Source organism: Barbatula barbatula, assembly GCF_947034865.1.
Source record: "Barbatula barbatula genome assembly, chromosome: 2".
In the NCBI taxonomy this organism is placed as follows: domain Eukaryota; kingdom Metazoa; phylum Chordata; class Actinopteri; order Cypriniformes; family Nemacheilidae; genus Barbatula; species Barbatula barbatula.
Window position 1 is genome coordinate 26225694 of NC_136767.1, and position 13300 is coordinate 26238993.

The 13300-nt window shown below is 37.9% G+C and overlaps 1 protein-coding gene across 1 annotated transcript; it reads left to right on the top strand.

Annotated features, from left to right (window-relative positions):
• The first annotated feature begins 1876 nt into the window (after positions 1-1876).
• Positions 1877-4816, top strand: xbp1 (X-box binding protein 1). The gene is made up of 5 exons (XM_079483728.1): positions 1877-2324; positions 2771-2867; positions 2970-3086; positions 3313-3479; positions 3620-4816. Exons 1-5 carry the CDS (start codon positions 2095-2097, stop codon positions 3804-3806), a joined length of 798 nt encoding a protein of 265 aa, XP_079339854.1. The 5' UTR covers positions 1877-2094; the 3' UTR covers positions 3807-4816.
• Positions 4817-13300: the final 8484 nt, after the last annotated feature.

Consider the following 13300-nt stretch of genomic DNA (forward strand, 5'->3'; position numbering starts at 1 on the left):
TAATGGGAATATTTGTGCTCTTGGGTTTATCCGTGGTACAGTCTGGATGGACTAGAAACACGTTAGAAGGCAAGTACATGTGTGATACTGATGGTCCTAATGATCTGCTATTGGATTAATCCCATAAAGAAACACTGTGTTCTTGAGTAGTGCACTTTGCCTGAAACTGCTTCAGAGAGGACTATCCCTGTCCCTAATAAGAGGTTTAACAAAGAAACTGTTTACTGCGCAAGAAGTAACTTAGTCCAATAGTTAAGGATAATAGACATGTAAGTCGCTTTGGATAAAAGCATCTGCTTAATGACTAATGTTAATGTTACACCCTTACAAAATAAAAAAAACTATCAGGATATAATTTACATGAATGTAAAGGCAGAGTATATTATAGGTCCAATAAAGGGATTTTTGCAACCTTTTAAAGTGTGATGTCACATGATAAGGTAAAATCCAACAAAAAAGTTGTACGTATAATTGCACCTCACAATTTTACTATTCTGTTTTGTCTGATTTGAAATTTTGAAGGTTTCAAACTTTCATTTGGTTTTATGCAAAGCATCAAAATGCTAAGAACAAAAGTGTTATATTCTATAGATTTACGATGTTGATTGAACAGTTAGAAGGGTGGAAGGTAAACAGCCGCTGTTTGCTCTCCACACAGACCTAAAGAAGTTAAGGTGACAGACTTCACATTCAACGGTTGTAACCCTGGGCTACACCTTTAATACACAATTCCTCCACTGTTACAGTATGCGATGCACAGAGGAGACCACCTGCAGATCGTACCATTTTTAGGTCATTCTATCGGTTCGGAATGAGAATATGGCTGTAGCTACATAATATATATATATATATATATATATATATATATATATATATATATATTATAGAATATACAAATGATCTGTTGTATTCATTAGCTTTGAGTTTTGATTATAACATACTGCTAATCCTATAATAACCAGATACAGTATATCGTTTTTACTACATCAAACAATAAGACTAAATCGTTCTTTCGACTTTATCATATGTCAACTCAATTCTAAGGTAATTATATGCAGACGTTATGTAAAAGTATTTTACAGACATACCCTGGACTCAATGCAAATGTATGCTGTCCAAACAGGAAAATCAATTTTGCCTACTCTCTCGGGAGGGGTTTGAGGACATGAAACGTCTTGTAATTTCTCCTTTGTCTCCATCTGTTATTTTTAAACACATACCGACATCTTGATAGTCTTCACTCAAGTAAATGTTTGCCAATGAGCCTGTTTCAACTTAAGCTAATGTAACATGCTTCAAATGGAATGGATCAGAATACACAGGCATTGAAAACCAAGCCAAAAGGCGTATTGCCAACTTGATCTGGTTTCCTATAATGAAATGAGAGGATTAAAAAAGGAGATTTTCTGATGCAATCACCTGTAAAGACTCTGAAATTCATGTAATTTTATTGCAATACACCACAGTGCATTTTAAAGCCAAAACAATTAAGCTATTAGAAAAGAAATAATAATGGTTGAACTATTTTATTTTGTCTATGTTTGGGAAATAATGTTACTAAAATCAAGATTGCACAGACTTTTGAGGCAAGGTGCAATGGTCCTTGAGCCTAAACATTTGATATAATTTCCAAATCAATAAAAAATGTTAATCCAATTTTAAATAAACTCTAAATCGAAAGGTCATTTTTTGAACATCAACGTTATATTTAAAGATCAATGTTATACTTGAATATTTCAACATTGTAGTATATTTCCGTACTTGAGTTTGCTTTTAATACAACTAGCCTACATAGGAATTTTCTGCTCTTTTATGATCTCACTTGTTGACAAACAGGAATGGGGCTATTTAGGCTTCCACAATAAACTCGACCCTTACATCAGCTACACCAAACAAGGAAGAACTGACGTCAGGTGACGTCGTGGCGCCCACCAGCCAATCGCGTCGCACCACGACGATAGAAAAAGAACGCAAGCGCTTCCACTTCTTCAGTTTTCACAGATCAGCGGTGTGAAGAAACACGTGAAAAAAAGACGATTTTCGGATATTTTCCCACCCCTAAACTATACCTAAAAGGATTTTCGCGCAGGCAATATGGTTGTAGTCACAGCAGGCGCCGGAGGGGCCCACAAAGTCCTCCTCATATCGGGGAAACATAGCGCTTCTCCCGGCGCTACACAGGGCGGATACAGCCGGTCCATATCTGTCATGTTGCCTAACCAGCCCTCTTCTGATTCCGACTCCAACTCCAACAATTCTGGACCACCGCAGCGTAAGAGGCAGAGACTCACACATCTGAACCCAGAAGAAAAAGCACTTCGAAGGTGAGAATGCTCTGGGGATTTAATATCACGAGACTTTTTAATCCCGTCAGTAATGCATTTAAAAACAATTCTTTCATTTGGGCTAACGTTAGATGTTTAAGTGTTTTATTCACATACTTATGTCAGCTAGAAAGGATCAAATAAACCGTGTGACCCTTCCATATGGAAGAATTTAAATCTCAGCCAAGATCTGTGGGTTTTGCCGGTCAGTTCCTCCCCCTCTGAGTCAATATTCACGTCTGCTTGCGTGGCAGGGTTGCGGCGCTGACTGCGCATGCGCTGTGCCCGACATCCCAAAATGGGTTAAAATAAAATGACTACAAGATGCAATATTATAAAAATAGATTTGTAAAAACAACCCACACATTAATTTGAAACGTACAAGACGGATGAGCTGTTCCCAGATAAATATTTAAAAAAAAATTAAAAATGTATTTTATTTCTAGGAAACTGAAGAACAGAGTTGCTGCACAGACAGCGAGAGACAGAAAAAAGGCTAAGATGGGAGAGTTGGAGCAGCAGGTCTTGGAATTGGAGCTTGAGGTACTTATCGATGTTGTTTTCATCTGCTAAATGATACCTCTGAAATTCAGCGTATCTTTTGTAGTTCAAGAAAAAATGAAATGACTTTTCTTCTCCCCGTAGAATCAGAAACTTCATGTCGAGAACAGACTGTTGCGAGAGAAGACGAGTGATCTTCTGAGTGAGAATGAAGAGCTGAGACAGAGACTGGGTTTGGATACCCTGGATACAAAAGAGAAGGTAAACCAGTTTGCTCGTACCATCAACACATCTGTTAGGGAATCGGTGGATGAGGGCGGTTATCTCCTTATCTAATGCGAGAGCCTGTGTAACGATGATAAATCGAGAATCAGGAAGATCAAGGGTCACACTTTGAATATATTTAACCACTCCACGGACTGTTAACACCATTTAAAAATAGCCTATGGGTGTTTTCACCTTCCACTTACTCTCTCGTGTTTTTTAGGTCGAGGTGATTGATTCTACGGTGAGCGATTTGGATTTGGTGACCGGGTCTTCTGAGTCTGCAGTACTCAGGCTACGTGTGCCTCCGCAGCAGGTGCAGGCCCAGCAGTTAACAAATCTGAAGACTTCACCATGGATCCTCACAGCTGTGACTCTGCAGATGTTGAGGTGAATATCATAATGGTTAAAACTCTTCTTAAGGCTAAATTAGATTAATGATTACAAATAGATCTAAATATAAACCCTTTGCACATAAAACGATATCACCGTTTGAACATTAACTGACGTTTCTTTCTTTCCTTCTACAGTCTGATCTCTTGCTTGGTATTCTGGACATCCTTGACCCAGAGCTGTTCCTCAAGACTGGCATCCCAGAAGCACAGGAAGGCCATCAGCAGCTTGTGCTGGCTGGGGGTCCAGGAGAACAAGTACCTTCCTCCCCACCTGAGGCTTTGGGGCCCGCACCAGCTAAGCTGGAGGCCGTTAATGAACTGATCCACTTTGATCACATCTACACCAAACCCGCCGAGGTGGCGAGTGAGGAGAGCATTTGCGATGTAAAACCCGAGGCGGATCCTGAATGCGATGAGGAAATCGAGGTGGAAGTCCAAACTGTGTCCGTCAAGGACGAGCCGGAGGATGTGGTCATCCCCACGACAGATGAGAGTCCGAGTGGGGTCGACGACTTCCTGTCCGACGCCTCGTCCTTCAACGACTACGAGAAGGCTTCCTACCTGACAGATACATACAGTGACTCTGGATACGAAAGGTCCCCATCCCCCTTCAGCAACATATCATCCCCCCTCTGCTGTGAGAGCTCTTGGGAGGACATGTTTGCTTCTGAACTCTTTCCCCAACTGATCAGTGTCTAAAAAATGTATGCAAACTAAATATTTTGCAAACTCGCCTACCTTTGCTATTTCAGGGCAAGTAATTGCCACATGCTTCATAGTGATACAAAAGAGTACAACCCCTCTTAGACCAAAGGCATTGTCTTACGGCTTCTGTTGTAATACTGCAGGTCTGTGTGGTTTGGTTTAGAACGCAAAGACTTGTGGGAATTGCAGTCCAGCAACAGTTTTGATAAGTGTAGCAGTTCGATGTTCAGTTCAAAAGCAACCCAGTATTTTTGTTGGGGAAAGGGGATGGAGGGGGGGTAAATTTTTTTTAATAGTAAAACTATTTATTTGTGTATGTCTTTTCCAGAGTCTTCTGTATCATATCTGTCTGTCTCGGATAATATGCTTCTTGTACGACCTAATTTTATTGTAAATGCTCTCCTCAATCATATTGCATTAAAAAAATTTGCTTTGCATAACATGTCTATGTGTCTGTGACCTGAGGGAATGGATTTGAATGCATGCCAAAGCCCTTGGTTGTATCATCTGCTCTTTATTTTGACATTTGGTAGCTTCACTATTAATAGTCACGTGTGACTATTTTCACTAACCACGACACCATTATAACTGTGTTTAGTAATAAAAATGGTCTGCTCTCCTTGACATAAATACTGTATGTGCTTATCCATATGGCACTACACAAAGAATTACCCAGAACCACAATCTCTGGTATTTTGGTACAATGTCAAATTGCCCTTGGGACTTTGCCATCTGTACTTCTGTACTTCTTTAAAATAGGTGATAAGATTAGACAGCCTAAAGTAAATGATTACACAACTTTCTACCATGTCAAAACTGCTTGTTTTATCGGATCACTTTAGCGAGTGAGACTTTAACGAGTTTGTATGTGAGCTAATAGGGGTGCTGCTCTTTTTATGAGACATTTTTTAAAAGACCTGTGGCCATATTTCCTGAGTTCCTGTTTCTGTCGAAAGTGAGACGTTGCAGTGTGATGCATGTGGAGGTTTGTGACGACAGGATGGTGTAGGAAGGTTTTCACCTTCCGGGCTAATTCAATCAGCCTGGTTTTTCAATGATGGGTGGAGGCCAAAAAAGGGTGGGGGCTTTAAAACCCCAGAGGGCCTCAAATTCCAAGCAACACCTCTTTTTTAACGTGATAATACAAGTGGAATACAATACGTTGAAACGAAGGCTAAAACTGATTCCCTTGAATATACACCAACAGAAAAAACGACAGTAGGACGTGACGAACAAAATATTGTTGTGTCAGACCTCCTTTCGAAGACAAACTTTCCCTCTGCATACATCAGTTTCTTGGTAAAACCACATTGCGGTACATCTCGCCTCTTATGTTTAACATCACAAAGTTTGCTCCTCAAGTTAGCTAAGGTAGACCTTTGAAGTGCATCAAATGATGTGGCTTTTGGGGTTTTGCTTCATGTTAGAGATCGTAATGGAAGATATGCAGTATATGCTGATGTAGTAATATGAGATTATGATTATTCTCAATGTACATCTTTTGTGGGTCCAGGCCAAAGGCAAAGCTGATATTACAATGTCCTTTCAGCACTTGAAACGACCCTCTTATCATCTCTTGGATGATTGGGATAAACCCCACAGTAACTCTAAGCTTACTGGTCTCAGCAAAGCTATTAGGAGACCAGCAGCTGATGCACAGTGGGTAATACCCACAAATGCCACTATAGTCTCAGTTTCAGGGACTGTCCAAACATCTGATTTCAAACATCAAATGCTCAGTGCTACATTCTTACAAGTACATTCTTATAGCCTCCCCACTACACATTTTATATGTCCAACTGCCGACAATTAAACCACATTTGTATACAATTAACCCAAAAGCCATCTCCATCTTCCCAGTGCTGATGTCTTGTCGCTATACATTACCGATTTGGAAAAAGGTATTTTAACACATGCTTAAACTCAGTTTATCTCCACCAATGAGAATGGCATTGGGGTAAACATTAAGGTCATTGAACAACTCAACACGCACACAAATTTAATAACGACCTGCATTTCCTGTTCGGGTGTGTGTAGCTCTTGACTCGAAATGTAACTGACTTACTGTCTTGGCAAGACTAGAAATACAAGTTAACAATGACGTAAAAGCAACACTTGAATTGTTTTGCATGTATTTCCCATTAAAACAGGAAGTTATGGGCAGGGCCTACTGAAGAACTTGTCGCTTGTGTAATAGCCAATTAATTTCAAAATGGTTTTTAAAAGATGCGCTTAAAAATATGTTTCTTTAAATACACTGACCTCAGCAGAACTCTTCAAGCTTTAAAGCCCACAAGCACGAGTGGTAAAACAGTTCCGATGTAAAATTAGCATGTGTGTACTGTGACATATGAGTAATGTGTGTGTTGTGTCAACACTGTCCATGTCTGCGAGACCAACAAGATGGCCATAAGTGGAAGTATGATTAACACAAGACAACGCTGAAAGACTATTTCCGCTTTTAACATTCAAGGGAAAACCAAAAACTATTCACGTCTATTCTCACTCGTGAAACCCTTATGAAACCAACAATAATACATTCTAATACAGCTGGAAAGAGATCTGTTTGCTGTCCTGTTCATTTCTAAGAAGTGGCTCAGCTGGCACATGTGCATAGACCCGGATTTATCTCAATGATCATCGATCTTTTTGGGATCGAACAGCAACACCCCTGACAATTACCTCCCATTACATTCTATGATATAATCATATATGACAATTTAAGTTAAAAGTGTGAAAAAGCATTTTGAGATGTAGTGGTTTTGAAATGATCATTGATGTGAACATGATATATAGCCACAGTCTATAAATTGCTCATAAAATGTAGTAAAATCAAAGACATTTACATAATAAAATCATGTACAAGATCCATGGGCCATGACACGATTTTTTACATATCATTTTACTTCCTGTAAACAAAATGTGTTTGCAGGTGAACTCTCAGAAATGATTTTCAAATAAAACCGCAAAGAATCTGTGAGGCCATTTGTTTAAAGGAAATGATAACGAAATGAACATGGCTAATGTTCTTAAAACAGTTATGACAGCATGTTGCTCCGCTGTTCAGTTTAACAGAGGTAGAAAGACGGATTAAACCACAATCTGCTGTTGCTGTAGTTTCATTTCCTGCACAAGTGTCAAACATCACAAAAATATTTTATCAGCTCCAAACTCTCAGCCATTTCCCCCTGACAGAAAGTCCATGAGATTGCATCATGCAGAATAAACACAAATATTTAAAAAAATACTCCAAGGGTGTCATTTTTGCATATTTGTGCAGTACTCGAGTGAGCAGGAAGATAAATATAAATTGTCACTCGTTTAGAACAGTGTGAAATCTTGAACTGTTTGTTAATTGTAAATATTAAACTAAAGCATGAACCAACTGACCTTGGCACTGCACATCTTATGTATTTTAGACTTCAAGGTAATTTACTGTAGACTGTGGGACAACAACATTACAGGAAGTCGTAAGATATATTATAGAAATTCTTTCCTTCTTTCCAGTAAAGATTATAAACCAGGTTTTTCAAGTTTTATGCTTGCCTGAGTGGCGGTAAATCAGAAGAGAAACACACGCAGGATTGTTTTTCTATATGTGTGAGGACAATGAATGTACATTTACATTTAGTCATTTAGCAGATGCTTTTATTCAAAGCAACTTACAAAGTAGGGGAAAACAATAGAAGCAGTTTGTGCAACAAAAGAAACCATAATGCATACATCAAACAACCTCAAAGCCACTACATTCTAACAACTAAGATTTTACCAGCGTATATTTGACAAATATGTTGTAAATGTGTCCTATGGTGTTACAGCAGACATTCTAAAATGTTTTCAACATGTTTGGCATGTCACTCCATAGGATACATGTACAGTGTATTTGAAGTATTGGTTTCCAAAATGATATAACAATCTAACTGCAGTTGCGTTGTTTTGATTTGAGCCATAATAACTCAACAAATAAGATAACTAACACAATTGAACACAATAAAGACATGTTAACCTGTTGTGATTTTCTCATTTTGGAACCAAACTCTTCATTTGTCAACTATACATTTACAATATACACAGTACACACAAACGGACAGATGCACCCACGCACGTTTTAAAAATTGTTGTACTTAAGCACCTTATAGCCTATAGAGTGAATCAATTTCAACATACGAAGAGTCCATTTTTGAGATTTTTCTAAAATCATGTGTTTTCACTGTGCACTGCCAATGATATCAATCGAAGTGCAGTTGGTTTGTTCTGATTTAAGCCATAACATCAACAACAACAAAAAATACTGAATAGACAATAAAAACATTTCGTAATAAAAAAAGATTAAATCAAGTTTTAAACAACACTCTTCATATGCACTTACTATAGCAAATTAAAAATAGCTTTTCTCTTAGTTCATTTAACAAGGGCCATGTCGAAGTGATCTTACTGACACACACTGTGACACAGGACATCATCCAGTGAGGTCAAGATCAACACAGTCATGTCACCTGTCGGGACAATCATGATCATACAAATTGCATATTAACTTTTCAAAAAAATAATGAAAAAATATAACGTGGATTAATGACTTTTAAAACGATGAATATTAAACATTTGCACCATTTTAGATGAAAGATAAATATGTAATATTTCTTACCATAAATCCTTTTGCATAATTTTTTTATATTTGGCCAGATATCAATTTAGAAAGAATAAAAAAAATAAGAATTAGAACTTCAAGGTTAAAGTCCATTCCACAACTTATTCTTTCAGGTGATCTAAGATAATATAAAGTACATTACAGGGGCGGCCAGGGTGCTGCTGGTAATTGAAAAGTAAATATTGAATTTTCCTTCAGATGATTATTGACATTGTGGAAAAGCACAAGGCCAGTCTACACTTCCCAGCATCTACACACAGACAAACAAAAAGCACAGTTTCAACATTTTAACCTACATTTGTGTGTGCTCTTTTTAAGAATATAACATTTACTTGGAAGATGTGATTAATCATGCATGTAAGTACAGCTGCTAGCTTAGCATCTGTTTACACCAAATAAAACACTGTGAGGATGTTTAATGTTATCCTCTGAACAAGCTTTGAGTGGGATACAGATGTGCCCTGGACTGAGACACACAGGCATTTTAGAAATCTCCAAACAAAACGCACGCCTACACCCCCGGGTGAGCTTTGACCCCTCAACTGCCCAGAGTTCCTGTCACTATGTGTAAAAACTTATCATGTTGGATAACAAGTTTAGCTGAAGGCCTAAAACGAAGGGCAAACGAACCCGTTGACATGATGCAACGGATAAGCAAATAGAGTCTTAAATATCAGATAGAATGAGTAACACTCACAAAACAACAACAACTTTACTATTACATGTAACTAGAAAATCTGTAGTGGAACAATTGTGACTTAAGACAACATACATGACTGTATTATTGAATTTCACAATACTGAGCAACGTATTTGAACGGAGAGAAGAAAAACAAGGTGCCAGTCATCTGTTTCGACAGAGATCTGTTGAACGTCTTTGGGTTTTTCCCACCATGACACACAATCCAAAAGTGCAAAGCCGCAGAAAAAATAAAGAGAGCATTGAAAATTGTCATTTATTTAGCATTTCTAGATGTATTGTGATGTATTGAGTGACTGTTCAATTTGAACAAAATCAAACCTCAGGAGTGAACAAGTCATCCAAAAGACTAACAACATGACTAGACACATAAAAACTGTTATTGAGATTATTTAATACAAATGTATATTTGAACTTTTCCTAAATACATGTACACATATTACTGTTGTGATGCTTTAAAGTAAATATGAACTTGTTTTCTTTGCAGTATTTGAGGTCTGAACAATACGGAGCTTCTTTTCAGTTTTTTCCTCAGTTTCTCCAGGTGTCATTTTCTGCAAATAAATGCAAATAGAAAAAAATTTATTTGAAAATTGGGAGAATATTATCATATCAAACTAAAATAATCATTTTATCTATAACTTTAAATAGTAAATCCAAAATGGTATTTGGAATGGTCTCTTAATGTTTTCTGTAGATGTATATTTAAAATAAAGCCAAATATTTTGTTACATTGTGACATTTTACTGACAATTCTCAAAGTATTTTTAGTACGGCAATGCAAAATGAGCCGTAATCATTACAATAAAGAAGTGTTTGAAATTGTTTGATTCAAAGTATTGATATATTATGTTAGTATTTGCCTAATTATATGTTTTATAGGGGAAACAGTTTTAGTGCTATATGGATCCATATTCTGGTGCTTCTGTGGTTCTATACAGCGCCTCAGTCATCCCCAAGAACCGCTGAAGAACCATATTGGGGTCTTTATACGGAAACGGTACTACATAGCACCTCAGTCCTCCCAAAGATCCTCTGAACAATCTCTGAACAACCACTGAAGCACCAAGATATGGTGCTATATAGCACTAAAAGTGGCTATATAGCAGCACTTTGAAAATTAAAATTTTATTACAGTGTTACAGTACTATATGATATGATTATCACATTGCAGGAATGACAATTATAGGTCTAGAGTGTTTATTTGTCATAAAAAATGTCACCGTACAAAGATATTTAAACAGCCTATTTATTTTGTGAAAATGTAAAACAAGACTCGTATTCTGAGCAATAGCAGAAGAGAGGATGAATTACATGTTGTGTGTAACACTCTTGGTGGTCTGTGATTGGTTGAGTCTGCGTTGTAACCATGAATCGTACTCTGCCTCGGGCATCTTTACTACATTTTCTCTCACTATCTGCAAATAAGAGAGAGAGAGATAAAAGACCACTTCTCAAAATTTCAACCCACTCGCATCCTAACCTCCCAGTTCCCAACAATAGCTTATTACCCCACCGGATAATCCATCATTATACAGCCCAAATGACGGTGTGTTACCAGCAGCCTGTCTGGACTTGGTTTCAGGGTGGCAGCAGGGTTCTGGCAGTTATAATCAAATAAGATTAATAGCTTGAAAGTTGCTACACCTGAAAATGTAAAACTGCAAAAATGACAGACACATAAGTAAGTAGATGGAATGAACATAGTTTTAGCATAAATGTCCAACCTGATCTCACAGGAAGTCTATTTTACCAGGCGGCCAATTCATATAAATGTGTTCGTTGTGAACAATATTTCCGTTATTTATACAAATTTCATAATACGCAAACTAAAATGTAATTTTTATCTGAAAACACAGGCCGCGCGTGTATATCCTCTCATTTTGAACACGTTTATCTTAAAATCTTACAGTTAGGCTAGTTAAATTTGTCTTTCTTTTTGTACAATGTTATCTCACATTGTCAAACCAGATGCAACGCGGTACTGAGCCACTAAAGGGACATACAGGTGGTGGAAAAATAGGAAATGAAGCGAAAATATTTGTAATATTTTGCTCTCCCCAACATTTCCCAACAGTTCCTTTGCAAAACTTTTTGCATTTCCCCAAAAATATTTTTAATTTCCCTCAGAAAATATTTGCATAATTTTTCGCTCACTTTTGCAAACCTGACTTTGACGAGTAGGCTACCCTTCCGTTTTTGCCCAAAGGAATGAAATAAGATTTTCTTATGCTGCATTTTTTGTGATACTTGATTTACATTATCAGGAGATGAATCACGTTTAAAATGCTCATACGCTTCTGCAGGTGACGGCCCTCCCCCACGCGATCCAATGACTTTTTAATTTATATTCCGAAAAAAGGGCACCGCATTACAATAATATAAAGAACATGAATCAATGGACAAAGAAAGGAGGGAAAGATGACATAAAAGTACCGCGAGGGCGATTCGAAAGCAAACTTTTATGGTTTTTCGAATCGCTATCGCGGTACTTTGATGTAATCCGCCTCTCGGATCTTGCGGCGCCACTTCAAGTCGTACAAGCCTATTAGCACCTGCAGACTATCGTCATCAATTTGATTGGCTGAACGTTCTGTCTTCTTTAGTTTTATTGGCTTAAATGCAGCTTGCCCTCTGTAACGGAAGCGTGGTTACACCCAGTTGTGTTGATGCAAGAGTTGAACTATGTCAGCTGAGAAGGCCATTCTTTGTGAAGAATTTTCGGGGCCTTATTTAATCGGTATAAAAACGTGTTAAATACTGCAAAATACATGTTCAATTGTTGCGTATACCGAGCAGCAGCTGACATATTTGTCAACTGACTGTACTTTGACCCATTGTGTCTCTTTAAATACCGCGTATGTTACACCCGCCAGACAAGAGAAAACGTATCTCAAACCCTGTTGCACACAGTTGAACACCGTTTCCAGGAAACATTGCGCACCGGTTTGAGTTTGAACGAGCCCTCGCTGTGGCTCTAGTGAATCACCTTTGACTCAGAGTGGCAAAGTACCGGCAACGTGAGAAGTGCAGGTACACAAGAAAAAGTAAAGGTACGCTAAAGATTAAAACGGAGAAGAGCTGGCGTGTACCGGCCCACTTTAACGACTGGGAATGAGATTGTACGAATTCATAAGAATGAACCAAAATTAGCATGTCAGAATTACAATGCAAAGTTTAGAATAAGCATACAGTAAGTAGTACCTCTATAGCCACACACAGATCTGGGCAGCAGAGCTCCCAGGGCTGGAGGGAGTTTAAGACCCTGAGGAAGCTGTGTGGATGAACCCGCAGTGTAAGGCCTTCTGTAAATCGACTTAACTTCTCCAGTAAACATGCAACCCTCCTGTCTGAGTTTTTGATGGGGGTCAGGCTACTGAGCAACTCTGAGAGCCTTGAACACACACACAAACAGTGGTTAATGTTATGTTATTATAGATGGTTTCATCAGACTGGCCCAAAGTTACTTTCTGGTCTGTGTTTGGGTATAATACAACAATATATTTTATATTTAATTTATAATAATACTTCATATTAGTATGTTATTGTATATGAATTAAATGAAATAAAAACTACTCAACTATTGTTGATTATTTGCGGAGATCTACCAGAAGTTAAGTTTGGGCCACATGACTTTTCTTGCAGCTGAAACCGTCTAAAAACAGCAACGTTGAATGCATACACGCACTCGCACACCTGCTAATGTTCATCGGATTAGGTGGTCTACTGAATCCTGTAGTGTCATTAACGTTAATATTTATCAA